Source organism: Sprattus sprattus (genome assembly GCF_963457725.1).
Source record: "Sprattus sprattus genome assembly, chromosome: 19".
In the NCBI taxonomy this organism is placed as follows: domain Eukaryota; kingdom Metazoa; phylum Chordata; class Actinopteri; order Clupeiformes; family Clupeidae; genus Sprattus; species Sprattus sprattus.
In genome coordinates, this window is record NC_137917.1 from 5895423 (window position 1) to 5923366 (window position 27944).

The 27944-nt window shown below is 42.0% G+C and overlaps 3 protein-coding genes across 3 annotated transcripts in view; 1 reads left to right on the forward strand and 2 right to left on the reverse strand.

The window, feature by feature from the left end:
* The window catches only part of clstn3 (calsyntenin 3), a gene marked incomplete at both ends in the record, with an annotated part of 14637 nt that extends 7222 nt beyond the window's left edge, over window positions 1-7415 (reverse strand). The window contains 7 exons of the mRNA XM_080857943.1: window positions 1-121; window positions 959-1144; window positions 1402-1551; window positions 2551-2759; window positions 4583-4793; window positions 5167-5289; window positions 7349-7415. The exon at window positions 1-121 is cut by the window's left edge and continues 167 nt beyond it. Coding sequence (XP_080714069.1) covers window positions 1-121; window positions 959-1144; window positions 1402-1551; window positions 2551-2759; window positions 4583-4793; window positions 5167-5289; window positions 7349-7415 — 1067 coding nt within the window. The remainder of the gene's footprint in view (window positions 122-958; window positions 1145-1401; window positions 1552-2550; window positions 2760-4582; window positions 4794-5166; window positions 5290-7348) is intronic.
* Window positions 7416-9126: 1711 nt separating this feature from the next.
* lpcat3 (lysophosphatidylcholine acyltransferase 3) lies at window positions 9127-17205 on the reverse strand. The gene is made up of 13 exons (XM_080857501.1): window positions 17070-17205; window positions 15959-16066; window positions 14913-15019; window positions 14502-14595; window positions 14081-14118; window positions 13271-13449; window positions 12699-12807; window positions 12510-12596; window positions 11973-12139; window positions 11658-11805; window positions 10883-11038; window positions 10549-10671; window positions 9127-10332 (listed from the first exon to the last, which is right to left on the reverse strand). The coding sequence occupies exons 1-12, from the start codon at window positions 17152-17154 to the stop codon at window positions 10558-10560; spliced, it is 1392 nt and encodes a 463-aa protein (XP_080713627.1). The 5' UTR covers window positions 17155-17205; the 3' UTR covers window positions 9127-10332; window positions 10549-10557.
* Window positions 17206-20952: 3747 nt separating this feature from the next.
* tpi1b (triosephosphate isomerase 1b) lies at window positions 20953-25754 on the forward strand. Its single transcript, XM_080857797.1, has 7 exons — window positions 20953-21158; window positions 22856-22979; window positions 23119-23203; window positions 23459-23591; window positions 24302-24387; window positions 24598-24685; window positions 25053-25754. The coding sequence occupies exons 1-7, from the start codon at window positions 21047-21049 to the stop codon at window positions 25169-25171; spliced, it is 747 nt and encodes a 248-aa protein (XP_080713923.1). The 5' UTR covers window positions 20953-21046; the 3' UTR covers window positions 25172-25754.
* Window positions 25755-27944: the final 2190 nt, after the last annotated feature.

Genomic DNA, 27944 nt, shown 5'->3' on the forward strand with positions numbered 1-27944 from the left:
GACGAGCCATTGAAGGAAAAGACGAGGGAGGAATCAGAGGAAGGGAGTGTGGGCAAGGCAGCTGTCCAATTGGCTGCCGGGGAAGGAGGCGGGAGCAGGTCCACTTCTCCCCTTACGGCACCTGTACAGAATACAGGACAGAATACTAAAACACAGTTCAAATGGAGAAAATATGACAACTCCTTTACACCTTAACCTTTTGATTAGCCACTATGAACTATTCTCCAAACGGTGCGAATCCATGACACCGTTATGAGCGACGCGATTTCTAAACCCAATGCATTTTAACGGGAGCCAATCCATTGTGACGTAGACCAGCGATTTGGGGCGACGCGACCGATGAAAATTGTTGAAACTTATGCAAATGAGGAGCGATATTTCCCGGCAGCGGCCAATGAGATTGTTTGGTGTCGTCTTTGACGGTTTGAAAATTGTAAGACTGTGGCATCGTTTGGTCGACAGTACACGCCCACTCAAAGCGATGGAAGCGGGTCGCGTCTCTGTCATGGATTCGCACCGTTAGTCTCCGCCTTGAAGACCTTGTAGCAGTAACATTTGCAAACAGAGTAGTGGCAGGCCTGCCAAAATATCCTGTCAGCATATTGAAGTGGTGCAAAATGGTAATGCCTGTTCTGCATTTTCTACCTTGGCTTTCTATTATCATGCACACTAATGAGACCAGTACCTACCTTCCAGTCTATGTTACTTAGCAACAACATATTGGACTGACCCCCTGTCTGTGTCAGTAACAGAGATTTTAGGTCTGGCGATGCTAAAGGCTATAAACAGAGATGATTGTGCAGCCACATAATATTTATTCTAAAGGTAGTTGAACTAATTTTAGTTTCATGTACATTCTGTTTCTTTTAAATGTAAAACAAATGATTGAACTATTATATCAAAGCTTTGTGAGGGAGATGCAGCTCTTGATCTTTTAAAAGGCCTTGAATGAACTCACCACAAAGCCTACGCACAGACCGGTCGGAGTAGCTGTCTCTGTCACAGCCCTTGCCAATATGCCCAGTCTGCAGCTCCACGGTGGCCTGGATGTTCCAAACAGTCTCTTCGCATGTCTCCAGGTGTAGAATGGGGAAGAGTGGAATACTACCAGACCCAGGTGTGTATTCAACCCTCTTAGTCCATCCTGTAAGATTACAAACAGTCAGCTTGGGCAGCCACCTGCTATTCAGTTACACATAGTACAAGGCTGGCTGATATATGAGTACAAAGAAATGCTTCTGCATTTCCTAATATTTTCCTCTGAATCACTCAAATGATATAGCTGCTCCACACACACACACACACACACACACACACACACAGAGCCAGACAGAGATACACGCACACAGAAATAAAGGCAATACATTTCAGGCCATTGATTAAGCAGAGTGCATTGATTACCGATCCATCCAGGCTTGCAGGATGGTTTGACCGTTACGGTAACCTGGGCATCTGCCTGGGTACGTCTCTTCCCGCAATCATAAGCCGTCACCCAGAACGTGTGAACGCGCTGGCGCTTTGAGTCCAGAGGCTCCGTGTTCTTGATGTTCCCTGGGATGGGAGAAAAAGGCAAAGGGAGAGAGGAGAGCATTTACACAGAATTCTAATTCAGGAGCTCAAAATGAGAGTGTTTTTTCATCAAAGCTATAACACCCATCCTCTTTCTCACCGAATGAACTCAGTTCAAACAGAGAGAGATGAAAGAACAGGGGAGGAGAGACAGAGGACAGAAAGGAGGGAAAGACAGTTAGTTAAGCAGAAAGGAAAAAAAAACATACAAGGGCAATAACACAGACAGGAAACACTACAATTCCACTCTTGCAAAGTCTAGGGTAGAACCTGTAAAAAAGGGCAAGAATGCGCAATTTCACCAAAGAAGACAAAAAAAAAATAATATCACAAATAAGGGAACAATGGTAAAGGAAAAGAGACAGGAACATAACATGAATAAAGGAGAGACACAATAGAGGAGCTTCCACCAAAGGCCCTGACAAAAAGCCACTGTGTACTGTATGTCCTGTCTTGAGCCTAGACAAAAGGATGAAAAGAACTACATACCCCAGAGCACCATGCAGGGGACCTGCTCTCTTTCACAGAAAAATATGCAGAGTCATTGCTAAAGAGGACACACATGCTCCTTGTCTCACTCCATCTCCCTTTCTCTCTCCACACACTTTCTCGCTTAATAAAAGGCTATAAACAGAGATGATTGTGCAGCCACATAATATCTATTCTAAAGGTAGTTGAACTAATTTTAGTTTCATGTACATTCTGTTTCTTTTAAATGTAAAACAAATGATTGAACTATTATATCAAAGCTTTGTGACACATGCTCCTTGTCTCACTCCATCTCCCTTTCTCTCTCCACACACTTTCTCGCTTCATAAAACAAAATGTCCACTATTGACACCCTCTCACCCTCTCTCTTCTGTACCTCTTGCGCTCACATCAATGCGGCATATTCATTCAGACTCCAGAGGTGAAACCTCTTCTAGAGGATATCAGTATGGCGCATTTTGCCCACTCCATCCTGGGAACAGTAGGTCTTACCGTCGTTGTCGATGGCGAATGGCACGTCGCGTGTGGCGATCTCGTAGAAGCAGATCTGGCTGTACTGTGGCGAGCAGTCTGCATCTAGGGCCTCCACCTTGACGATGCGGTCGAAGAGGCGACCCTCTGGCACAGAGGCCTCATAGTGGCGCTCCACAAACACAGGGGAGAACTCGTTCACGTCATTTACACGCACATGAACTGTGGCCCTGTGAGAGAGGGAGAGAGAGAGAGAAAGATAAAGGCATGTAGCCATTATGGTAGTAATGACATTGTGGAATGAATATTGACTTAGGGATTACATACAGTGGGGAAAATAAGTATTTGAACCCCTACCGATTGCGCAAGTTTGGCCACTTGCAAAGAAATGTGTGATCTAGAATTGTATTGGTAGGAGTATTTTAACAGTGAGAAACAGAATATCAACAAAAAAAATCAGAAAACTGCATTTTATAACATTTATGACTTTATTTGCATTTGATGCAAAAAACAAGTATTTGAACCCCCAAGCAAACAGCAAGAATGCTGGCTCACAATGACCAGTTATGTGCCCAAGAAGCACACAGATTTGTCATCATTAGGTCTAACAAGGTACACCTGATCTCAACTGGTGACGTTTATAAAAGAAACCTGTCCAAAGAATCATACTTCACACCTTCAACCTCACCACCATGGGCAAGACCAAAGAGTTGTCCAAGGACGTCAGAGATAAGATTGTAGACCTGCACAAGGCTGGAATGGGCTACAAAACCATTGGCATGCAGCTTGGTGAGAAGCAGACAACTATTGGTGCGATTATTCGTAAATGGAAGCAACACCAAACAAATGTTAATCGCTCCAGGTCTGGGGCTCCATGCAAGATATCCCCTTGTGCGGTATCAGTGATCATTCAAAGGTGCAGAATAACCCCAGAACTACACAGGGGGAGCTTGTGAATGATCTCAAGGCAGCTGGGACCACAGTCACCAAGAAAACCATTGGCAACACACCACGCAGTCATTTTTTGAAGTACTGCAGCACTCGCAAGGTCCCCCTGCTCAAGGAAGCTCATGTACAGGGCCATCTAAAGTTTGCCATTGCACACTTGAATGATTCTAAGGAGGATTGGGAGACAGAATGTGGTCAGATGATACCAAAATTAAGCTCTTTGGCATCAACTCGACTTGCCGTGTTTGACAGGGGGGGGATGCTGAATATGACCCCAAGAGTACATCATACCCACCATCAAGCATGAAGGTGGAAACATTATGGTTTGGGGCTGTTTCTCTGCCAAGGGTACAGGACGACTCCACCGCATCAAGGGGACTATTGTGGAGTGGAGTATTGGGCTTGAACCTCATTCCCTCATTCCCTCCCATTGAAAACGCAACCTTAAAGATTTGGAGAGGATCTGCAAAGAGGAGTGGACCAAAATCCCTCCTGAGATGTGTGTAAACCTGGTGACCAACTACAAGAAACGTCTGACGTCTGTGCTTGCCAACAAGGGTTATTCCACCAAGTACTAAGTCATTTTTGTCAGTCAGTTTAGCTAGGGGTTCAAATACTTATTTTTTGCATCAAATGCAAATAAAGTCATAAATGTTATAAAATGCATTTTTCTGGATTTTTTTGTTGATATTCTGTTTCTCACTGTTAATGTACACCTACCATTACAATTATAGATCACACATTTCTTTGCAAGTGGCCAAACTTGTGAAATCGCCAGGGGTTCAAATACTTATTTTCCCCACTGTATGTTAACCACAGCCATTTAAACAAACTTCAAGATCAGGTTTAGCCATTCATTTGTTTTTGTCTTTTTTTATTTTTGTTAATTTTTTTTGCATATTTTATTTGCACCCAGGCAGTAGGATGTTAACCCTCATGTGTTGACAGTAAGGGTCTCAATTATTACAGCATAGTCACTGCCAGCTGGCTAGAGCACTGTATTCCCAGAAAACCTTGGCAACCACTTTTTTATGGCCAGGATATTTAGTCCCAGGTACTTTTTGATTATTGGCTTTAGGGTGGAAACTCTTATAAAAGCACTGACTTGTGAGACTTCTTAGTGTTGGCTCCATCTGGACCCTCTCCACAGTCGTAGGCTTGGATAGTGAAGCTGTGTTCCCGCTGGCTCTCACAGTCCAGAGGCTCTTTGGACCGAACCAGACCCTCTCCTGTGGAGCGGTCCAGAACCACGGCCTCAAACTGGGCTGAGCCAGATCCGCTGGGACCGTTGTGGATCTTGAACCCACATATCTCACCTGGATGATGCAGAGAGAGGGAGAGAGTCAGCTCTTCACAACAAACACTTCAGATAAAAAAGGGGAAAAACATTTTTCATCCAGTGTAATCTCTCTGCACATTTGGAACCATTTCTTGACGTCTGTATAAGAAAAAGTCACAAACGAAACAGTGAGGTAGCTTCACAGAGTGGAGCTCAAAGAACACGAAAGATGTTTGTAGGAGCTAGCAGGCAGAAGAAGGAATCAACTAAAAAAAGAGAAATGCTAAAATGGTGTTAAAAGGAAACTCGGATGAACCCAAAGGACATCTGAAACACAAACAGAGGGATCTAAAACATACCAAATAAAATGCGCAAGCCAGAGAAAGATCTAGAATGTGTTTTACTCTCACCTGCATAGTGAAGAGGGGCATCCTTATCAAGGGCGAACAACGGAGGGTTGAGCAAGACTGTGTTGTCGTTCTCCATGACAATGCCCTGATACTCTGTCTCGATCCATGGCTTGTGCTTATTTGCTGAGAATGGTGGAGAGGCCAGATGGGACAATGGGTTAAACAGCAATGACAAAGTAAAAAAGCATCATCTCTATAGTCTATTCTTAACACCCACTTACGAGGGGAAGTGAATAAAGCTTATGAATCATCACGCACGCACACACACACACACACACACACACACACGCACACCATCAGTTCAAACACTGCACATAGAAGGACAAATAATCTTTCTCAGTCATGCACCACCTGCACAAATGCACACTCTCTCCCTTTCTCTCTTTTCACACTCACCCACATGCCCACACACACGCACACACACACACTCAGGCATACACATACATCTGCATCCACTTCACACCTGTCTGTGCTTGGCAGCAAAATGAAGTGTGGGGAGGTTTCACCTTCACACATCACACGCACGCACGCACGCACGCACGCACGCACGCACGCACGCACGCACGCACGCACACACACACACACACACACACACACACACAGACACACACACACACACACACACACACACACACACACACACACACACACACACACACACACACAGCTATATTGCACCTATCATTCACACCAACCACTGCCACTTGCCGTTGGCACCACACGTACAAAATGCCAAATTAAATTGGGAGCTTTGCAGAGAAAACATTTTAAAAGGAAATCAATTATTTAATTCTTAAAAGGCTCAATTTGATTTTGAGCAGGGCAATTAAATGTGATGCTCTCAAGTTGCTTAAAAAATCATACGTTTATGGTAGAGCTTTCATTAGTGAAAAAACGCACTTTCTATTAGAGCCTCTGTTATCCAACGCCTACATTAATCAACAGAAATGGTCAGGTTCTAAACGGATGTTCAGTTGATATAGACGAACCCTAACGATAACCAGCTCATGTTCATATTTATCATCCACACGGACTGACCACTTCATCTTTTCCCTCATCGTTCATCTCTGCCTCTTATTTTGTCATTTATTTCTCCATTGCATGCTCTCTCTCTCTCTCTCTCTCTCTCTCTCTCTCTCTCTCTCTCTCTCTCTCTCTCTCTCTCTCTCTCTCTCTCTCTCTCTCTCTCTCTCTCTCTCTCTCTCTCTCTCTCTCCCCCTCCCTCCTCATCTCACACTCACAACCTCCCTCTGCAATATAGCATTAATCTGAACATCAGGGCCATGGATTACACCCCGGATTACAGACTACGAGACAGCACTTTTCCATCCTATCTCTCTCTCACTCACTGCCTTCCTATCCTCCTCTTACACTGCCTCTCTCCCTAATTTTTGTATTTGGCACAAAGTCTGTTTGGTCTTTTCTGCCCCCCTCCCCACCCACCCCCACCTCTCTGGCTCATTCTCTCTTCCTCTCTCCAGCTCGGTGTCAGTGTTCATCCCAGTAGCCGCCTCTATTTGGATTTAGGGACTTCATCCATTCCAGTCATTGTTATGGATAGAGCTACCTCGACCCTTGTCTTGACAGCTCTCTCTGTCACTTCCTCTATACGAATGTACCCTTCTATCATCCCCCGTCCTCCTCTCTCTCTCCCCTTCTCTTTCTGCCTCTCCTCTCTCTCTCTGCCCCTCGCTTTCCCTATCATTCTCTCTCCTCCTCTTCCTGCCTTTCTTATTCATTCTAAAGACAAACTGTCTGACTCTGAGACTCCTTCAGAGTGGTCTCGCTAGTGGGAATTTAAACAATGCGCTGGCACTGCTAACCCACCTGAATATTAAAAGATACTAATGAATGACTTCACGGGTAAATATTGATGACAAGACCACATAAGCATGCATGGTAACGTTTCAGAAACACTTAGGGGGAGACACATTTAAATGTGATTTAATGTAGACCTGGTGCTGAATTCATAATTACAACACAATATTAATTATAGTAATATAAGTAATATATTCACATTAAATCAAGAAAGTCGTGGATAGAATATGTCATTAAACTAGTCCACGTCAATTGAACAGACTGGGCACCTAAAAATATGACTGACCAGTAGATTACTGTTGAGTAGCAGGTGCAAAACAATAATTGTACGTCATAATCAACAGTCAAAAGGAGAGCAACTGACCTTTGTTGCCATTGGCAACCGAAGTCAAGCAAAGGAGGAGAAAGGAGAGAAAATTCATTCTGTCCATCTGAGGGAGGAAGGGATAGGCAGAGGGGAGGGGGCAGGGGGGGCATACATGCATTAAACCGGTCAACACTTGAATACAGACATATAAACGAGAGGACAAACGGACACACACACAGACACACAAACTATCAATATCGGGGTATCCAAGCGGTCATCCCTTGTCACAGTGACACTGCAATCCTTGAGGATTAGTTCAGTATACCCATATGTATGTATCTTCCATAGCCTAAAAACCAAAAGGCTGTCATATAGTTTGCCTTGCCATGCCTCAGAGGCCATACTATTGCAAATACAGGGGCCTGCATTTAAAATAACTAACTCACTGATGGTGTAGGGCTACAAGCATCTCAAATGATAACAATTTAAAAAGATCATATTCACTGTAGGCTACCGTCAAGTGATGTGCACGGAGGACAGTGATCAGGCCATTGCCTCCACAAACAACCTACACTTATGTAGCCTAGGTGAAGGATATGTGTGCTCATGCATGTTTTATTTAGGCACCTTTTGTCCTGTACTAAAGGGCTTATGCTGTTACAGACCTTTAGTGTAACGTCATTTGGTCATTTGGTCATTTGATATTAACGATTTTACAGACTAACTATATGCCTGTGGGAGAATGCGTTAAATAGCCAATGGGCCAAAATCCATCCATAAATCCAGAAAATCACATCCAACTCATGTTAGTATAGGATAATCGACATCACGCCAACAATATGACTACGTTCCAACTATGATAAAATAATTGTTCACTCAAAGATTAGCCTACGTGACACTGATAAATGAAGTATCTTAACATAAGGTGCACAGGCATGTGTAGCCTATATGCGACAACTGATCAGTTTTCTGAAAATATAAATTACTACTCATTCCAACGCATCGGTATGGCCGTGCTTAACCTCATTATTCCGAAAACATTAACATAATGTCATTCAATTATGGAAACGTTCACACGACATTGGAATTCATCGTTACCGCGAGGTGTGATGATGGTACCCAAAACTGCTGCTTCGCAGCATCACACACACACACACACACACACACACACACACAAACACACCTTTGGCGCCTTGCTGTCCTCCTCCGACACGGATGCAGACCACAGGTAATGGTAAGCACCTTAGTGCTTCGCCAATCTTCAGTATAGGTCAGGATCTTAAATAACTGTGAAATTGGGATAGGGTAAAGTTGCTAGGCTATTAGAAGACCAATGCCCTTGTTTTCAGCAGACGCCGTGCAGAAAAAAACGACGGTGCGATAACGCCGATGTCCCCTCCCTCTCACTCCGTTTCTTCACCCGCCCACACTGCGTCTCTCTCTCTCTCTGTCAGCCTACGAGATAGGCTACTCCCCTTCTTGACAACGCACTGTGCGCTTTAACGGAGCCTGTTCGTGGCACTGTGTGCATGGGGTCTAAAGCGTGATATATTACATGTCACAGACAAACCGCACAATATTAATTTCCATTTCGTTGCCATAAATGAGTGACAAGAGGTGATGCTCTCGCGGTTCACTCAGTCCTCTCCTGCCACCTCCTGTCCTCCCAGACTGCAGAATGACGTCATATCGCCTACCATAATAGACAGATAGGCCTGCGTGGACCGCGCATAATCACAGAAAGAGAGCAGCACGATGAGCATCTTTTTTTAATCCAGCATTTTAATGAACATTACAAAAAGCTTTCTTTTAAAATCATTTTTTTCTAGTTTTTTGTACATTTGGTAGGAATAAGGCAAAAGTAGTCTCTGGAATAATAACATTGAATTCACATCATACTGAATCTTAAAATCAGTGAGTATAAATATTAATAAAATATTTTCATTGCTACAGTGAGTTCCTGCTCCAGTTTGTCTGTAGTTGGGGACCTGAGCTGGCCCCCTCACTGAAGTTGCTGAGAATCCTGGTGAACTTTCTTTATACAAAAACACTGTAGTTTTGGTAATTAGTTTGTAAAAGTTTGTTGTTGTTGTTGTTGTTGTTTTTGCTTTGTGCTCCAGTTCAAACAGAGACATACAGAACTGAGTGAGGAGTCCATGGAACAAACCAATGGAGCAATGGAGAGAATTATTTCGAAATGGATGTGAGTGAAATGGAAAAAAAAAATGAACAAATAACAATCCCTTTTGTGAAGTCTTATCTAAAAGCTAGACAACTGAATTCTATCCCCACCAACAGTTAAAAATCAAGTCTTCACCAAACAAAAAACAACAACAAAAATTGATCAATGACAAACAAAACATATTAAAACATTCATTAATAAGGCAAGGCAATTTTCATTCTTGTGTGTCTGTTGTATGTTACAGTGCTTAGTGTGAGTCTGAGAATTGGCGAAGGGGTTTTAGAAAAATGTTCTACACTAAGATAGTCATTCCCTGTAAAACAGCAGCAATCTATTTTTTCTTCCTCCAGCAATAGAAATCTATGTTACAGTAAGCCTGAAAGTGCCGAATACATTTTATGTTGTGCCCTTAACTTAGACCCCATTCTTCTTCTTGGGAGGAAGGACAAAAATTAGACAATGGAGCCTCGTCTAGGCTGCAATCGTGTGAGTGGCGAGTCATATTCTGAATGAAGAGGATATCCAATGCCTCCCATCAGTGTGTTCATCCCAACAGCCCTGCACTCTCTACCCTTCTCCTTATCTCTCATTAGTTTCTCACGTGGAGAAATGCATGCTGTCAATGGATCGAGATGACTGGCACAGCAGCCTCTGCCAGGGCCACCGTCTCACATTTCCAACAATCATCCCTCCATGAAGCAAAACAAAACAAAATATATATATATATGAAATGGAAAGAAATCTGTACATGTACAGCTTATATACATGTATAAATTACTAAAGGCCTAAAACACTTTCATGTTATTGTCATCAAGTCTGAATTCCCTTCAGTTAGCGGCAGGATCCCAAATAAAGAGACCTGAGGGAGACAGAGACAGAGAAAGAGAAAGAGAGTGAGTGACCTAATGACCTTTAAAAGGAGCATGAGGTATTGGACCAGACATTTTTCAATAGCATTTCAATTTCAATCATTTCAAAACGTCTCTATCATTTAGGATGTTACCATTGCATTGTAGAACTACCTAGTTTGATATCAGACATGATCATGCAAACACAGACAGTTGGCGGCATTTACCAATTTCTTTTACTCCTGTTTTTTCTCTCCTTTCCTAGGCACCAGTGCCTTACGGAGATATGGCAGGATGAGATAGGCAACGAAGAAAAATATGTGACCACAGAAATAAACAGACGAGTACACCTGCAAGACAAAGACAGCATATGTAAGGTAGTTATAACGTAGTGAAATGTTAATATTGGTGAGCAACAAAGGCTCTGTTTTTAACAGAAAATCTTCAAGCCTTAGAAGGTCAAGCCTGCTAAGGGATTAGCTTTAGCCAGTTGGTGCCAAGAAGTTTGTTTCTCTCCCACAACCACACACAGAAAGCACAAGAGGGCGCAAACTGCTGTACCTTGAGCCACTTGTCATAGGTGAAAAGGCAGAATGGCACCAGAGGGTAGCCCATGAAGAGCCAGTGGACGAACTGCTGGACCCCATATATGAAGGGGTACAGGGGACTGTTGGCCAAGCTTGTCAGCAAAGGACTGTCCTTTACTAATGTCATGGCCTAAAAGACAGAGAGGGGAGAAAAAGAGAAGCATATAGTTAGATTTTCCATTTATCAGCAAGTCTTTACACAAAATTATTACTATTTTTGACCACAGACTTTCATATCAACCATGTTCTGGAATGAGGAAGTCTGGCTTTTTTCACGTATCAATCCACATTCCAAGGTGTCTGCTATGGCCACCATTTTAAAATCCTGTTATCATTATTTGCTCTAGATCTGTGGGGTTTTCATCCCCCTTTTCAAATATTTAAACTCGATACAAACTCTTGGCATTTAATAGAACAAAAAATCCACTCCACCGAATCTGGTTCCACTATAAAGGTTCAACTCACAAAACAACACATCAAATCAGGGGAAACCAATATAGTACGAAATATGCACCTCCATTAGCCAGGCCAACACAGGTGCTAGTGAATAAAACAACAGTAATATAACAAAGGTATCCCAAAATTGCCCAATTTTGTTTTCCTAAGCAGTGAAAATGGATCGATTGGACTGTATTACAGCTGTAGTCGCCTAGTGCTTCGTCCTTTAAAGGCCTGTCAGACATGGAGGAATAAAACTCTCAAGTGAAAAAGCCCTCTCCACTTTGAAATTCCGCACTTGGAACAGTTACCTGCTTCTCCACATTGACAATGATAAACTCCATAGAGAAGCAGAGCACGTAGCCTGAGTGGAGACCATGCCAGACAGCCAAGAACACCATGGTGGCCATCTGAGACGCCATTTTATTTCCTAAGAACTTCAACCTTTTAAAGATGTGTCTGAAGGGGGGTGGGTTGGGGATCAGAGAAGCAGAGAAGTTCTGTTTAATCATTGTCAGGATAAAAATAACTGATTAGATACAAGTTCCTTTAGACAAATCTTACAGGATGAATTCCACTAAATAACAAATGCATCAATCTACTGGGACCTGAGGCCCAGCACTAACCTTGCCACCCATGCGTTGGTGTTAATGTTGAAAGAATTGATGGTGCCTGTGAAGAGGGGCGTGGTCTCGTATGTCCAAATCTTCATATTGGCACAGCCATTCCATAGGTGTTTCCCATCCTGGTCCTTCCCATTGTACCCAAGCCCAACCAGTATACACACTCCCTCCTACACAATAAACAGATCAAAAGAGGTATGTAGAACACAAACTTAATCTCCATATAAACAAAAGAACAGGCATTTCAGTCCTGGGTTGTGACACTTAAACATGGGGTGTGAACACACATGAGTCATTAGCAGCGCGTCTCCATTCCCCTACTAAACGCATCAGTGTGACCCATGAGGACAACAACATCTAAATGGCTGGGGAATGATACTCAGTTAAGTAGTACAGATAACAATACCAGTCCACAGCTACTAGCAACTCAGCAACCAGCAGATCCCGCCTCCGAGCAAGTCATTTATCTGAGCAGCATCGTTACCTATCCACGTCAGTCCTTCTCAAGAACACTGAAGTTACTGCTGAATTCATACTTACTGAAATAAGCCAGCAGCTGACATATTTGTACAGGTTGACCTTGGCCCAGATCAGAATGAACACGCATCGGTACCAGAAAGGCTGAGCCTGAGGGGAGGTTGGAACGGGGGGAGGGAGAGTGTAAGATGATCAATTGATCTGTACATTTGCTGACTTGCATGTACACATAGTGTCTTTAGTGTAACAAACCTCAAACTCGTCTGTGAGAAAGTAAGCGTCTGTGTAGTACGGGCCTGCGAAGGTGAAGACGGACAGACACACCAGGCCCAAAGTGAAGCGCTTCAAGGCCGGTAGGACACTGTGGAGGGGAGACAGAGGAAAAAAGGAATAAAGAACGTGATGTAGACATAGGAAAGGATGATGATGCAAAATAATTAAGCAAATAGAGACACTTCCTTTTAGCAATAACCGTTCTTTTGTTTTTGCATGCATGTTCGCGTGTGTATGTTGGAGTGAGTGTATTTGTTTCTTATACTGAGACAGTGGGCAGAAAAAGACTTCCCAAAGTCACATCCGGGTTGAATCTTTAAATTTGGCAGTAGAAGGTCAAACTGTGGCTAGGGTTTCCTGTTGGTTTAACTAAATAAACCCTCCATTCTCTGTCAATGTTTGCAACAGAAACTACTTTCTTGTTTTTCTGGTCTTTTGTATCATGTTCCTACTATGTTACACCCAAGCTATTGTATTAAAAATTACCAGAGGTAATTGGGGAAAGTAATGCACCACTTAGTTAGCATCTTAATGAGGGGAGGAGGCCTCACCTGTTGGGTAATTCTCCTGGTGTGTCAGAGAGTTCCTTAGATACCAACTTCTGATAGTTTCGTAGCGTGAACTGAGGCCCAACCAGAAAACCTCCATAGAAATAGGAGAATCCACAGACCTCCAGCAGTGAGGGAACGTCACGCAACGCACCTTTCTGCTGTTCTGCACTCAACTCAGACTAACAAAAGGAAAGACCGACATGGAAGAGAAAGACAAAAAAAGGCCAAGGCAGGGATATGGGGTAAGTGAGCAGAAGATAAAGAGAGCAAGAAGTAGCACACAAAAAAGAAAACTGTTCCATATTGACAATTCAATTCAGTTGATGTCATGCCCATAACTACTATACCCTGCCATTTGGTCTATAAGGCATACATTAATATAAAAAACGACACAAAAAAACAATCTTGATGAAAAAGACTGCAGGAACAGGACCATGAGAGAGACAGGGACACTGTGTTCACCTCGAGCTAGGCAGGCGGTTGGCAACTGATGACTACCGACTGCAAAACACTTGGTTTAAAAATTAACACTACGCTTCACCTTGACAATATCCAGTACTTCTGGGCTAACAGAATGCCTCACTGATACCTGTATAGCTCATATCTGGTTAACATGTTCTTTTGATTTAAAACCAGCACTACCTCACAGAGCCAAAAACAAACAAAAAAATGAAATGGGGGTTTACAGAGAGGGGTTTATAACCACAACAAAAACGAGACTTAGTGGTGAAAGTGTAATGCAAAGTATCACAAACATCACAAGTACTTGACAGAACTGATTAGTGATGGAATAGGCTTGAGTAAACTCACTGGTTCCTTTCCACCGTCAAAGTAATCAAATGACAAACCTGCAATCAGAGAATGCAATGGAAATCAGTCACTAGGTCATTAAGAGCTCTATGATGATGATGGTGAGAGTTGGATCAAAGTAAGACTGGGTCTGTTCCCTGCTAGTGCCAAGGAGCATATTGGCCAATCACGTATCGTTAGTCTCTGTTTTTGTAGCCATTACTCATTAGCTTGGGTATGCAAGTTTCTAAAACTAAAACTGAAAACGTAAATATAGTTTTTAGAATGTGACAAATTGCTTTAATGAAATCAAGTGAAATCAAGTGTAAATGCAAAACAAAACAATCCACAAAAAGGAACAGGAAAGGAAGGGGGAAGAGTTATCTGCGCAAATAAATAAGTATATTTAATCTCTCACTTAAACTAGAGAAAAAAAGCATACCAATCAGTTTGAGTGTCAGGACACAGTGTGGCATGGTCCATTTAATATCATACTCCTCTGTGGCAGTGTAGTAATATCCTAGCAGTAGATAGGTCTGTAGGAAACAGGACAGGGAATCATTCAAACACACACAAAACAAAGTCCATTTGAGGGCAAACAAAACAGAAATATAGCATAAAATATGGCGCTGAGACCTATGCCATGGTATAGTCATGGCATGACATTCTAACAGATGGAGATTTTAAGCACAGTGGCAACACACACAGAACAATTCACCGCTCAGCAAGAGTTAAGGCCGTCAAGTGCACATTCTGCGCATACCCTGGATAACAGTGCTGTGTAAGTGGATGTGGGAGGGGGGAAAGGGAGAGAGAGCCAGGGACAGAATGAGGAAGGGAATGGCAGCCTCACCATCTGAAAGACAAAGCTGCTCAGAACGGCGGTCACTGTCCTTCCCATGAGTCTCAGCATCAAGAACTGGATGACAATGCATAATGCAGAGTGACATACCTGAGAGCCTAGTGAGCCACATGAAGAGAGAGAATGGAGAGAGACAGAGAGAGAGAGAGAGAGAGAGAGAGAGAGAGAGAGACAAAGCATGGGATGGAAAAAGGTGAAAGATATAAAAGGGGAGGGGAGGTGTTAGATATTAGTGCAATGTCCAACTGAACTATTCCCAATGCAGCAAAGGGGGAGAAAGCAATGGGAACTCTGCCAGATACAGAAACTTCATGACCATGATAAGCAAATCAACCGTTCTGTAGAATGTCGAAAAAACTATAAAAGTGGACCAATAAAACCTCAACTCGAGAGATGAGAGATAACAGATAAGAAAAAAGGGAGACCCACACAGTATTTTAACCCAAGAAACACAGACCTGCTGTTATGTCCAAATGCAGCATTAATCACAGAGAGAGATAAAGACAGGAAAGAAGAGCATACAGTTCAGTTACTCGTCACACATTTCATTCCATTTTCAAACTCACTCTCATAGGACCACATTGCATTTCCGTCATGCAATCACCTAGTATCACCCAGTATCACCCAGTGATAATTATTGCCATGACAACAGCTTACATCCTTCATCTTTGCTTGTGACCAGTCACCAAGAAAATCATTGACATAAACTTTGGTCACCACTGTGTCTCTGTGCATGCCAGAACAGGCCAAACATTCCCCCTCTCCTACATGCTTCATACATATTCAAAGCATGCAAGGCCTTCAAGGTATGAATATGCTATACAAATAAACTTGTTTGGCCTTGAGGCTGCACTGACTTTCACACTTTTAACACAATGGCATAATAACAAATCACTGATGTTAAGGACAAGAACATAAATCCTGGGCTAAATCTGGAACTGTGATTAGGTTCTTAAGTGCAGAGTTTGGATAATGGTTAGTTTATGGTCTGAGACTGTCCTGTGGAGACAAGCCCTTCCATCCATTATACATCTCACCAAAATTAAAAGCTGCCAGAGCCAGTCCAGTGCTAGCGTGGTAGAGGTGGATGATCCACGGGGACTGGTTAAACAAATATCGCCGGTAAATAACAGCAAAAGGGTAACCTGTAAAAAGCAGAGAGACCAAATATAAGTTGTGTATGCATTTGTTCCAGCAGACAAAATAACTAGGTCAAGGATATGACGTTTTGCTAATGCATATGACACAAGACTGCTCTCAGCTCAACAGTTTTGACATTCTGCTACAGTTTGAGAGATGGTGTTCTGACACTCAGAGCCCAACACAGTCCATTTACAATTAATTTGCACAAAGTACACCACACATGGTGGTTACACAGCTTGTCAATTATTGACATCGGCAGGGAGGAGACTCAGCTACACTAGACTTTCATACGCTATCTCTCAAACCAATGATAACACTGAATGATAACAGTCCAGTGGTTTGCGAGAAACGTTATTATAGTTAGTGAATAAATAAGTTATTCAAGATCGGCCCTATATAAAGTTTTAAAATGTATGAACGGAGATTGCATCTTCAGGTGTAATTTTCTGCCAGGGTATAACAACTTGTTGGACAGTTATTCGTACATTAGAGACTACATATTAAGCAGAACAGATAACTAAAAGATCAAAATGTTCCAATGTGTCAGATCAAAGTTCAGGACTGCCACCTGGCCGAGTTATCTAGCCTGACAACATATGTGAACGTGTAAGTCATATGTTATGTGAAGCCATGTGTGTTTTTTTCTAGGCATCAACGCGTACATATTAATACAAACCATTATCGTCCCACTTAACGTCTGCATTGCGTTGACACTCACGTGAACAATCACTAATATAGCAATATTAATATCTAGGATTACTATGCCATGCTAGTTGGCCTGAAGAATCGTTAGCCGACTCGACGTTGTAAACTGTCATCCTAAAATAAGTGCCAATTTTAATGTTACCTCCCCGGCTAGACAAGCTGCCTATGGGTTAGCGGGCTAGACATAGACATGGACTAGAGATCATTAGCTAGTGTTGCTGCTAAACTCTTTCACTGAAATATTAACGGCTAGAGAAGTCCTGTTACAAACAATGTTAAACTTCGATACACTACACTCACCCAACAAAATGGACAACATCAGCCGAACAGCCGGTTCTGGAGAGCCCAAATAGTCCGACAATTCCTCCATCAAGGGGGCCGCCATCTTTCGTGTGGGCGGAAGTCACTCGGATGTTGTTTCCGAGGTTATATGAAGCATACGTCTACCCCTCTCTCTATTACCTGCTCTCTGCACAACATAGATACCTCCCTCCACCCCTAACACTCCTTTAGCCCTCCCACATTTTGATCATGATTTTCTCAGTGCCAATGACCTTCACTCTGCAATTTGATTCTTCAGAGTCCCTCTCTGAAACCCCCTCTGCTTCTCATTTGTGTAGAGAAAGGTTATGTAATTCAACGCAGAAATGGCAGCTATAACTGTCATCTTAATTTGGATGACAAATGCTAGGTATACGTGTCCACGAATAACCTGAGAACTCACTAGCCAAATGTGAAATCAGTCTAGCCCAGGGCTCTCAAACTACGGCCCGACAAGCAATTGTATTCAGCCCACCGGCTCCTCAGAATTTTGCAGACAGTTCCAATCATTTGAATGGGGCACCCCAACGTTTACCGGGTTTTGTGCTTCTTATTCACGTCTTTCATATCATTCCGCAGGTTGTCCAGTCATTACACGTATTGGAAACTGAATTGACATCAGCAAGTAATGCGTTGCTACGCAACACGTGCAACTTTAATGATCTATCTGCGTTTTCCGCGGTGATAACTGTATAACAACCGGTTTAAAGTGACCCCGGAATTACTTTGTGTTAAAACAATGCTAGGTTGACTAGGCCTTACCACAGCCAAGGATGTATTTGAGCAACTGTGTGACGCAACGGAGCATGCTGGTGGTGTGTCATTGAAGTAGCTCCGAGAAATAATACATCTATTTTATCACATAAAATGATTCAGTTTTATGCTTTGTTTTGTTTGCAGCCTAAGTGGTGCAGTAGGCTACAGCATTTGCTATGAAATGTGCACGTATGAAGGAAAAATGTAGGTGTCGCTGAAGAAATTATCCCATTAGCCTACTGCTGTATATGTAAGTCATGGGCTATCAATGGGACACAGCGATGCTAAAATAATGGTTGGCCTACATTACTTAAAAACAAACACACAAAAAAAGAGTTCTTGTGGTGGTCTCTCAAAAGACAATAATGAAATGTATTTTTCCCACATTAACTTCACATATTCTTTATCAACAAATATGTCAAATGGTGTGTCACAGAACTTGATATTTTTTAGAATATTCAGATCTCCCTCCCTCACCTTGACATTGCTTGGATTTAAATATTTTACTGAAATTGTATTTTTAATCTTTTTGTTTGTTTGTTTCTTAAATCACTTTTGGTATAGTAATACCTAAAAAACAATTCCAAAGATCCTGAAGTCTATGGGCCTGATCTGTATGTTCATAGTTCCAGCTGATTTTCCACACAGAATATAGGAATACAATGCATTCAGTTTCCTCAATGGCCTCAACATTTTCTATGCTGAAAAAACCTACAGCTGTCACCCATCCGTGCAGACCAGTCACTTATCAGCCAAACACAGAGGTTAGGCCAACTGCAAGGAAGCTTGTGCATGACGTCAACAAAGTTATTATCACTGATATCACTTATTACCTGGCAAAAGGTTGTTACCTTTACTACTCCTCATTTCAGCCACTTTGTGATTAGTTGTAAGAAGAAAACTTTTTGTTTGACATTCCCCTTGCGAGTTACAAGAACAAGGATAAGAAAAACTGCTTTCATGAATAAAGGCCCAGTCAGTGTACCCGATTTTCAATTACAAAGACAAAAACATGACATGTTTTGGAGGTGTTAACGTGTCTGAACTGAAAATGTACCCGGATTTTGTTTCAGAAATCTGGTCACCTTACCTAAAGAGCAACTTTAACAAACACCTTTTTCCAAAGAGCATCTTGCATTGCCCCAGAATTGAAACTCAGGTCAGCTACTTGTTATTCAGCAACACTAACCAATGTACCACTGATCACACATGGTCGATTTGCCAACTCAAAGCGGTATCTACAGTATTGTGATAGGCAAGCCAACAGATAAAAAAAAAAATGGCCCCACAATGACCAGGGTGGACGCTCATAGGCCCAAAGGTAATTTGAGTTGGAGACCCCTGGCCTAGCCAAATCAATCTGTAAAAGATAAAGAAATAGAGGATTTATTTTTGCTCAGTATGCAATGGAACTTTGTTGTTTTAAATGCAACGGTCTGAAAAAAAAATACTTCACTTACTCAGAACATTAGTTTGAGGATGACATTTTTTATGTTAAGCAACATGGCCTAGGCCTAGACTTAAAGCTTAAGTATCTTAAAAGACTGCATCCACCCACATATGTGCACATCTGTGTCTCCGAACTTTAGTATACTAGTTTTGCAGTTGTGGACATGTCTCTGAGCGTGCATTCACAATAAATGAATCACAGTGGTTGGAAATAATATTTTCTACATTGTGTGAATCTACAGCAAAGGCTTTATAAGTCACATTTTATTTCTGCCTTTGCCCCTTCATAACCTCTGCCTAAACAGCCACCTACCTGAAAATACTATTGTAATCTAATCAGCTATGATTCGCTGAACCCTGAAAAAAAAATAAAAAAAATGTATGGGCAGGTCTCCAGTAGTTCTATTCCCAGGGGAAACATATGATGAAAATGTGCATCACCAAGTGCGCCATGCAAGTCACAGCATCTGCTAAATGAATAAATAATGTACATTGATTTTGTTTTTCTTTTGACCTTGAGCCAGTGTTTAAACGTCTAGTCAGGTCTGCACTGACAACAATTTGGAGCTGTGCAGATCATCATCAACTTTGTATGTGCACTCAAGACTTAGCAGTATGAGACTTAATAATAGTCAAAACATAATTGATATGACAGGTTACATGTTATGATCAATGACCAGGTATACCATCATTATATTACTTCAATTAAAATGCTGCCTGATAAAGATACACAATAATTTACACCCAAAAAACTTTTTATATCGTTCTTGGTTGATTACTTGGTTGACTATTCCAGATTACTCAATATCGTTCTTGGTTGATTACTATTCCAGATTACTCAAAGCGTTCTTCCGCGCCCTAATGGAGGCTTTCCGTACCAATCCAACGTGATGATCGATATTTTAAATGTATATACCTCAAACGACATTTACATTCCGATTCTCTGATGTTGACGTGTCTGCAGCGTTTTATCATGAAGATATCTATTTTCCTTCAATTTTGACACGGTAGGGGGCTTCTTCTTTAGAAAAAGCCTACTAGACAAATACTTAAAAGCAAATATTCCAATAGCCCGACAGAGGGCGAAAATCATATATATCCATTTGCACCATGTGTCATCAAAGTGGTAGCATGTCTTGCAAAATAATAGTTGATATTGGTTTAAATGGCCTGGTCATAAAGCGTATATAGTAAGCATGTACTCGAATTGTGATAGTGGTGTATATATCCCAGGGCTATTTTAGCTGTTGTAAAATATTTATTTCGATCAAATTGAACGAAAGGCCTTGTGGGTAGACTAGGCAACTGAAGGCACGCCCATCGCATAAAGATCTAAACTATTTGAGTATCTTTGACATTATTGAATTAAATACTCATCATACACATTTTTGGGAATGTTTGCAGACATGCAATGGAACGCATAGAAAGCAACACTTTTTTTGCAACAAATGTATGTTTGTATTTCGACGCATGCATGCACGCAACCCTCCACATTCCACTTGGTGAATTTCCACTAACTTCACCATTCAATGCAATATTGCGCTTCCTCCTAGTCCTATCCGTATTTTACTCGATAAGGAAGTGATCCGGCGGGCGTTCATCTGTAAACCAATGATATTCTCCGAGAGGAGGAGTTGTTGATGTTAATATAAGCACTGCTTGCACATTAAAGGTCGCTGTTCTCTCCACAGTGTTACGCTACCCGTCGTACAGTCTGCCTCTGAAATCTTTCAAATCACCAATCTGCAATCATGACTGGAAGGAAATTTTTTGTTGGTGGCAACTGGAAAATGAATGGAGACAAGAAAAGTCTCGGCGAACTCATTAACACAATGAACGCTGCCAAACTGAATGCTGATACTGGTACGTATGTCTGCCACAGCTGGAGGACGATGCATGCTGTGTAATGAGCGTAACTGGGCAAGTGTTTTATTGTGCAATCTATTGTGGATAAGAAAAAACAGAAATTCCTGCTTAACCGATGTAGCTACTCTATATATTCTTAAAGCTGTCACTGAACAATTGAGCATGGAACAAAATGTGCCCGCCCCTCTACTGTACCACGGTTAGCATGCGATTTTTGCATTATACATTTCCAGAGAAACTAGGCGTTTGACAGCTGGATTTAACAGACTTCTGCTTCGACTAAGTTGAGGCCGATGGGTTGTAATCAAAATGGTGGGCATTTTAGATTTCACATTACATTTTGCGCTATTATGCTACGATATTCATTGTAGTTTGCACATTGTCTGTGATTTACAGTGTTTTTGTCTTCTTGCTGTTGAGTTTATTGTCTGTTTGACAGAAAACGGCGTAAATCTCTGTGATTGCTATAGTAAGCTGTACGGCCTTTGATCGTCCAACAGGATGAATGAAGTGAAGCATTTCCTGCTGTAGACTGACGTTGGGCTCGTGTACAGCAGCATGTAACACCGTATGAGAGATTGTAATGCCTTGCTCGTAAACAGTCCTAGATTTACATCACCTTCCGTCGGAACAACAGCTGCCACTGCAGCATTTTAATGAAATGTGGCGATATGTTGTGCCTTAACTCACATCTTGGTACTTTGCTCTGTTGTCAAAGTACAGCTTCTAGTACGTTTTGCGCCCATTGGGAAGGTCATTTCAAAACGGGAATCGTGCGCTCAGGAACTGCAATATGAGCCTGCATCTCTCTAGGCATAAAGTCAAAGTTCAAACATGAATGCCACTAATGCAGGGACATTTCATGGTAGTCCCTGTCGACCCTTGCCCTTTGGTTCCACTCTGACCCTTATGCTATAGTGGGATGACCTTTCTATGATGAACTCAGACCTTTACAAAGAAGGACATATTAACAGTGGCTGCCCTTTACAACTAGCGGTTCGACCAACACTAGGCGTTTTAATATAGACCTTCCCACTTGACTCAAGATAGCCTTACACTTTATGCCACCACCATCATATTCTAAAGTTCACTGAGTTTCTTGTGCCATCATATCTCAATTAAAAAATTCAAAGCAGGTGTAGTTATCTCTCAGATTACATTCTACATTACATTGTACACGTTGGTTTTATGTTCAATCAAGTTGCACTTTGGTAAAGATTTAGAAGTAATAATAGTAAAATACCATATTTGGTGGCATGCTGGTCTTTCTTTCCATTTGTTTGTTGCCATGTAGGAATTGAACATTATCTAATGCACATGTGTCAAACTCAAGGCCCGTGGGCCTGATCAGGCCCGACAAGCCATTTATTCTGGCCCGCCAGCTCTTCAGAATGTTGCAAAAAATTCCATTGATTTGGTTTGCCTAATTTTCCCTCAGGATTAATAAAGTATCCATCTATTTATCTATCAGCGCTTGTCTGCCGTGGCCGCTGGTATGTCGAACGCACCACTAATACTGCAAGTCCCACAATGCACTGTCCCCACTTTGGTAGCATACGTCAATTTAGGGAGCGCTTGCCCCACTGTCAGGCCCTCGACTTACACCCATTTTCTTTATTTCGGCCCTCTGTGTATTTGAGTTTGACACCCCTGATCTAATTTATATTATTCTAACCCTTTTTCTGTCTGTGTAGATGTGGTATGTGGAGCACCAACCATCTACCTTGACTTTGTCAGGTCAAAGCTGGATGCTAAGATTGGTGTGGCAGCCCAAAACTGCTACAAAGTTGCCAAGGGTGCCTTCACTGGAGAGACCAGGTATTTCACCAAACCTATCTTGCCAAGCCTGTGTTATGAAATGCTTTAATGAAATCATTCCACAAGCATGAATTAAATCATTCCACAAGTACATTCTCCTTTTTAGGCTGCATTATCATTGTCATTTTTATTCTTGCAGCCCTGCGATGATTTTGGACTGTGGAGTGAAATGGGTCATCCTGGGACACTCTGAGAGGCGCCATGTCTTTGGCGAGAGTGATGAGGTATATCATCTGCGAAGACCACCCTCTACTTTAAAATCTCCATTTACAGTAATATATCTGGATAGTAATATATTTCTGGTTGTGTGGTGTACTGCAAAATACTGAATGGAGCTGATTTGACTCATCACAGATTAAACAACCAGACTGTAAAATATTTAGGACGAACACAGACATAACAAACTGTGTCAACACACCATGCCCCCACCTCCACCTCTGTCAAGCCTCTCTTATTGGATGTATGTGTGTCTCTGACAGCTGATTGGCCAGAAGGTTGCTCATGCCCTGGAGTGTGGTCTGGGAGTGATTGCCTGTATTGGTGAGAAGCTGGATGAGAGGGAAGCTGGCATCACAGAGAAGGTTGTCTATGCACAGACGAAGGTCATTGCAGGTATCTTGTTAACACATCCAATTACTTCAAATTAAACAAACTGGTGGAACAATAATAGTTCAAAATATAAGTTTATAATTGTGTATCTATCTATCTATCTATCTATCTATCTATCTATCTATCTATCTATCTATCTATCTATCTATCTATCTATCTATCTATCTATCTATCTATCTATCTATCTATCTACAAGTCATTTTTGGTTTAGTCATATTTGCATCGTTGTACCATTGTTTGTATTTTAAACACATACAAATATTCCATATTGGTTTTTATGATTTTATAGGTAACTAGTATTGGCATTAAAAAAAAACTAACTAGCCGCCTAGGCTATGCACATGTGAAAACGTAAAAAGGCTTTCACAGGAACTACATTGCCAAAAGATGACAGTAAGTCTGATTGCAAGCCTTTTTATCAGTGCCTGTTGTGCTGCTGTTGGTGTTTGTGAGGTTCTTGCCTTTGGCCTCCTCAGTAGATTGTTCACTTTAAGGCTGCCTTCAATTTCACAAGAAGTATGTAGGAGCCCCTTTGCCAGTGTAGTGGATGGATTACGCCAATGAGATGAAACACAAAGCTGAACTTTAATTTGCTTGGGGGAAAAAAATATTTTAAAGTCTGATTTCCTATAGTAACACTGAAATCCAGGTCATGACACTGGCATTATTTTGCTTCTGAAACATGTTCATAACTATACTCAAACCTTTTCCAGATAACGTCAAGGACTGGAGCAAGGTAGTCCTTGCTTACGAGCCAGTGTGGGCCATTGGCACTGGCAAAACAGCCTCACCACAGCAGGTAAGCGCCTTAACTTCAGCCCAATGGGAAAACTCTTGCTCTTGGATGTCACTTTTACGTTATGACTAGTAAGAAGTATGTCTTGTTGTGAAGGGCAAGTAACTCAAACTATGCCATTCAATATGTTATAGTGTGTTTTTATGCATTAAGTGTGTCTTGAGATCAGTTGTTCAGTACACAGTGTGCTCAGATAAGTATTCTTCTGACCAGGCCCAGGATGTTCACGACAAACTCAGGCAGTGGATGAAGGCCAACGTCTCCGAGGCTGTTGCCAATTCTGTCAGGATTATCTACGGAGGTCAGTACTACCCTATGGAGTTGTTATGACCCAGTACCATTCTAAGAGAAACTGTGTTAGTGATTTTATTTCCATATCTGTATGGCAAGATCTACCAGAGAAGGAACCTACATCTGATTGAAGAACAAACAGAGTTGTATTTCTCTAGGATTCTCATGGTTTCATGTCTGTGTCTTTAGGGGAAATACTAGATGAAAAAGAGGTGGTCTCATTCATTGTTGAACCAATCTGTATTAAATGTGAACATGCCTAGTCTGTAGGGACTCTTTTCAGATGAACAATACTAAATAGAGTGTAATTGTGTCAAGCAAAGACCAGATTTCCACATGTCTAATCATGTAGCAACTGGCTCCCCATTTTCCTCTAGGCTCCGTCACTGGGGGAACATGCAAGGAGCTGGCCTCTCAGAAGGACGTAGACGGCTTCCTGGTAGGCGGCGCCGCTCTGAAACCAGAGATTGTTGACATCATCAACGCAAAAGCCTAAAAGGAGTTGCAGAGGTGATTAAAGGGTGGCCAACTTCACCTTCTTATCCATGCACTTAGACCTCCACATCACCTTCAGTGTTTTTATTATTATTTTTGTTTTTGATCATTTCCTCCCAAGTGTCTTTGTGATGTTGCAGCCTTTGATGCCTTTCCTTTAATGTTTTATGTAATTTAAAGGGACAGAAGATTGACCCATACACTGTTTTGCCTTGCAGTTCATGGTGTAGAGTTAAACTTTTTACATGAATGTTTGTACTAACCACCACTCAAGTGTTTAAAACGGTAAAAACACCACGGGGCCTAACAACCCTTCCTTTTACTTGAAAGTTTACCAGGGTCTTGTTAAAGCAGTGTCAACTAAGAGGCCAATCCAATCTGTGTCTTTAATGTACGTTGCTACTTTGTAATTACTCTTCATTGTAACTTATCCTCTACTTTAATGTATGATCCCCTCTCTACCTAGTAGCTGTGTCTAGAGAGAGATGTCCATTACATGTCAATCATATTGTATTGTGGCCAACGGTAGTGATGAAGAGACATAGTAAGAACACTTGATGAACAATAAAAACTGTACATCTTGACTGTTGTGAATTTTCTGTGAAAAAAAAATATAAACGCTATTACATTTGTTTATAGAGGGACGAATTCCTAAGACTTCCATGTCGGGGCTTGATTCATGAATGCCTTTTTTTCAAAAGGGCATAATTCTCTGCTGTCTATCAGATCATCAGAATCCGATTTTATTGGCCAAGTAAGTTTGCACAAACAAGGAATTTGACTTGGTAAAGTGGCTCTCAGTGTGCTTACACAAAATATACATTACAGCACAATACAATACAAAACAAACTGATGAGAGCGATGGTCTTAAGAAAGTATATATAGGAGCTGTGAGTTGTTACAACAATAGTGCCAAGAAGAAGTGGAGAGTGCAAGAAGTGCAGGGATAGATATATATGCTACAGTGGGTTAGCTGCTCAGTAGTGAGACGGCGAGGGGGAAGAAACTGTTTTTGTGTCTGGAGGTTTTGGTGAACAGTGATCTGTAGCGCCTACCAGAGGGAAGGTGTTTGAAAAGTTTGAGTCTGGGGTGTGAGGGGTCGGCAGTGATTTTTCCTGCCCGTTTCCTGACTCTGGATGTGTACAGGTCTTGGATGGTGGGCAGGTTGGCACCGATGATTTTTTTTCTGCAGACCTGACTGTCTGTTGGAGTCTGTTCTTAATTCTTCCAGTTTGGTGGCTGATCCAAACCAGACAGTTATTGAAGTGCACAGAATAGACTCTATGACTGCAGTGTAGAACATGATCAGCAGATCCTAAGCTGGCGCAGGGAGTACATCCTCTTCCTGGGCCTTCTTGATGATGGTGTTGATGGTGGGTTCCCACTTCAGGTTCTGGGAGATTGTGGATCCCAGAAACCTGAAGGATTCCACAGCCAACACAGTACTGTTGAGTATAGTGAGGGGGGCCAGTGCTGGGGGGCTCCTCCTGAAGTCCACTGTCATCTCCATGGTTTTAAGCGCTTTCAGCTCTAGGCTGTTGCGACCGCACCACAGGGTTCCAGCTGTTCAACTTCCCGCCTATATGCAGGCTCATCATCATCAAGGATGAGGCCGATGACTGATGTGTCGTCTGCAAATTTTAGGATTTTAACATATGGGTGTCCTGAGGTGCAGTCTTTTGTGTAGAGTGAGAAGAGCAGTGGGGAGAGCATGCATCCCTGAGGTGCAGCAGTGCTGACTGACTGGGTGTTGGATGTTATTTCACCCAGCCTTACTTGCTGCTTCCTGTCTATCAGGAAGTTTGTGATCAACTGACAGGTGGAGGCGGGCACAGTGAGCTGGGTGAGTATTATCAGATGTTTCTTACAGTTTCAGCCAATCACCTACACAAAAATTCAAGGGTTTGATTGAATGTGACCACATTGCGACAAAACAATCAACAAAAACATATGAGAATTGCATGACATTTACTCGTAAATGAAGAAACTGACCCGACTCCATAACAAAGGGCTGAAATAAGGAATATACAGTGCCCTCCACAATTATTGGCACCCCTAATTAATATGAGCAAAACAGGCTATGACAAAATATGTCTTTTCTGTTTATTCTCTTGGTCTTTCACTCAAAATATTCACAAAAATCTTACCTTTTCAATGAAGTAAAATTATTGAAAGAAAAAAAACTGTTGACATTAAATTAATATTTTCCCCCAAAACATGTGTACCACAATTATTGGCACCCCTTAATTTAATGTTTTGTGCAGCCTCCCTTTGCCAAGATAACAGCTGTGAGGCTTCTCCTATAATGCGTGATGAGGACGGTGAACACATGGAACGGGATCTGAGACCATTCCTACATGCAGTATCACTCCAGATCCTTCAGATTCTAAGGTCAACGTTTGTAGACTCGGCTTCAGCTCATCCCACAGATTTTCTATGGGGTTCAGGTCGGGGGACTGTGATGGCCATGGCAAAACCTTTTCTCTGCGGTCGGTGGACCATTTTTGTGTTGATTTTGAGGTGTGATTCGGATCATTGTCCTGCTGGAAGGTCCAACCACGGCCCATTTTAAGCTGACTGAAGGGGGCTGTTAGGTTTTCATTTAATATCTGATGGTATTTGATGGAGTCCATGATACCATGTATCCTAACAAGATGTCCAGGGCCTTTGGAAGAAAAACAGCCCCACAACATCAAAGATCCGCCACCATACTTCACATTGGGTATGAGGTACTTTTCTGTATGGCTATCTATCTGTCTACGCCAAACCCACCT

What these genes read in the sequence shown, in the direction of transcription:
- lpcat3 (XM_080857501.1), bottom strand. Translation starts at nt 17,154, where the DNA reads ATGGCGGCCCCCTTGATGGAGGAATTGTCGGACTATTTGGGCTCTCCA. An exon ending in TTCTCACAGACGAGTTTGAG is followed by an intron (nt 12,597 to 12,698) that starts GTTTGTTACACT and finishes ACCTCCCCTCAG; the next exon opens with GCTCAGCCTTTCTGGTACCG. An exon ending in TCAGCTGCTGGCTTATTTCA is followed by an intron (nt 12,140 to 12,509) that starts GTAAGTATGAAT and finishes TTTATTGTGTAG; the next exon opens with GAGGGAGTGTGTATACTGGT.
- tpi1b (XM_080857797.1), top strand. Translation starts at nt 21,047, where the DNA reads ATGACTGGAAGGAAATTTTTTGTTGGTGGCAACTGGAAAATGAATGGA. An exon ending in TCTTTGGCGAGAGTGATGAG is followed by an intron (nt 23,204 to 23,458) that starts GTATATCATCTG and finishes TGTCTCTGACAG; the next exon opens with CTGATTGGCCAGAAGGTTGC. An exon ending in ACAGACGAAGGTCATTGCAG is followed by an intron (nt 23,592 to 24,301) that starts GTATCTTGTTAA and finishes AACCTTTTCCAG; the next exon opens with ATAACGTCAAGGACTGGAGC.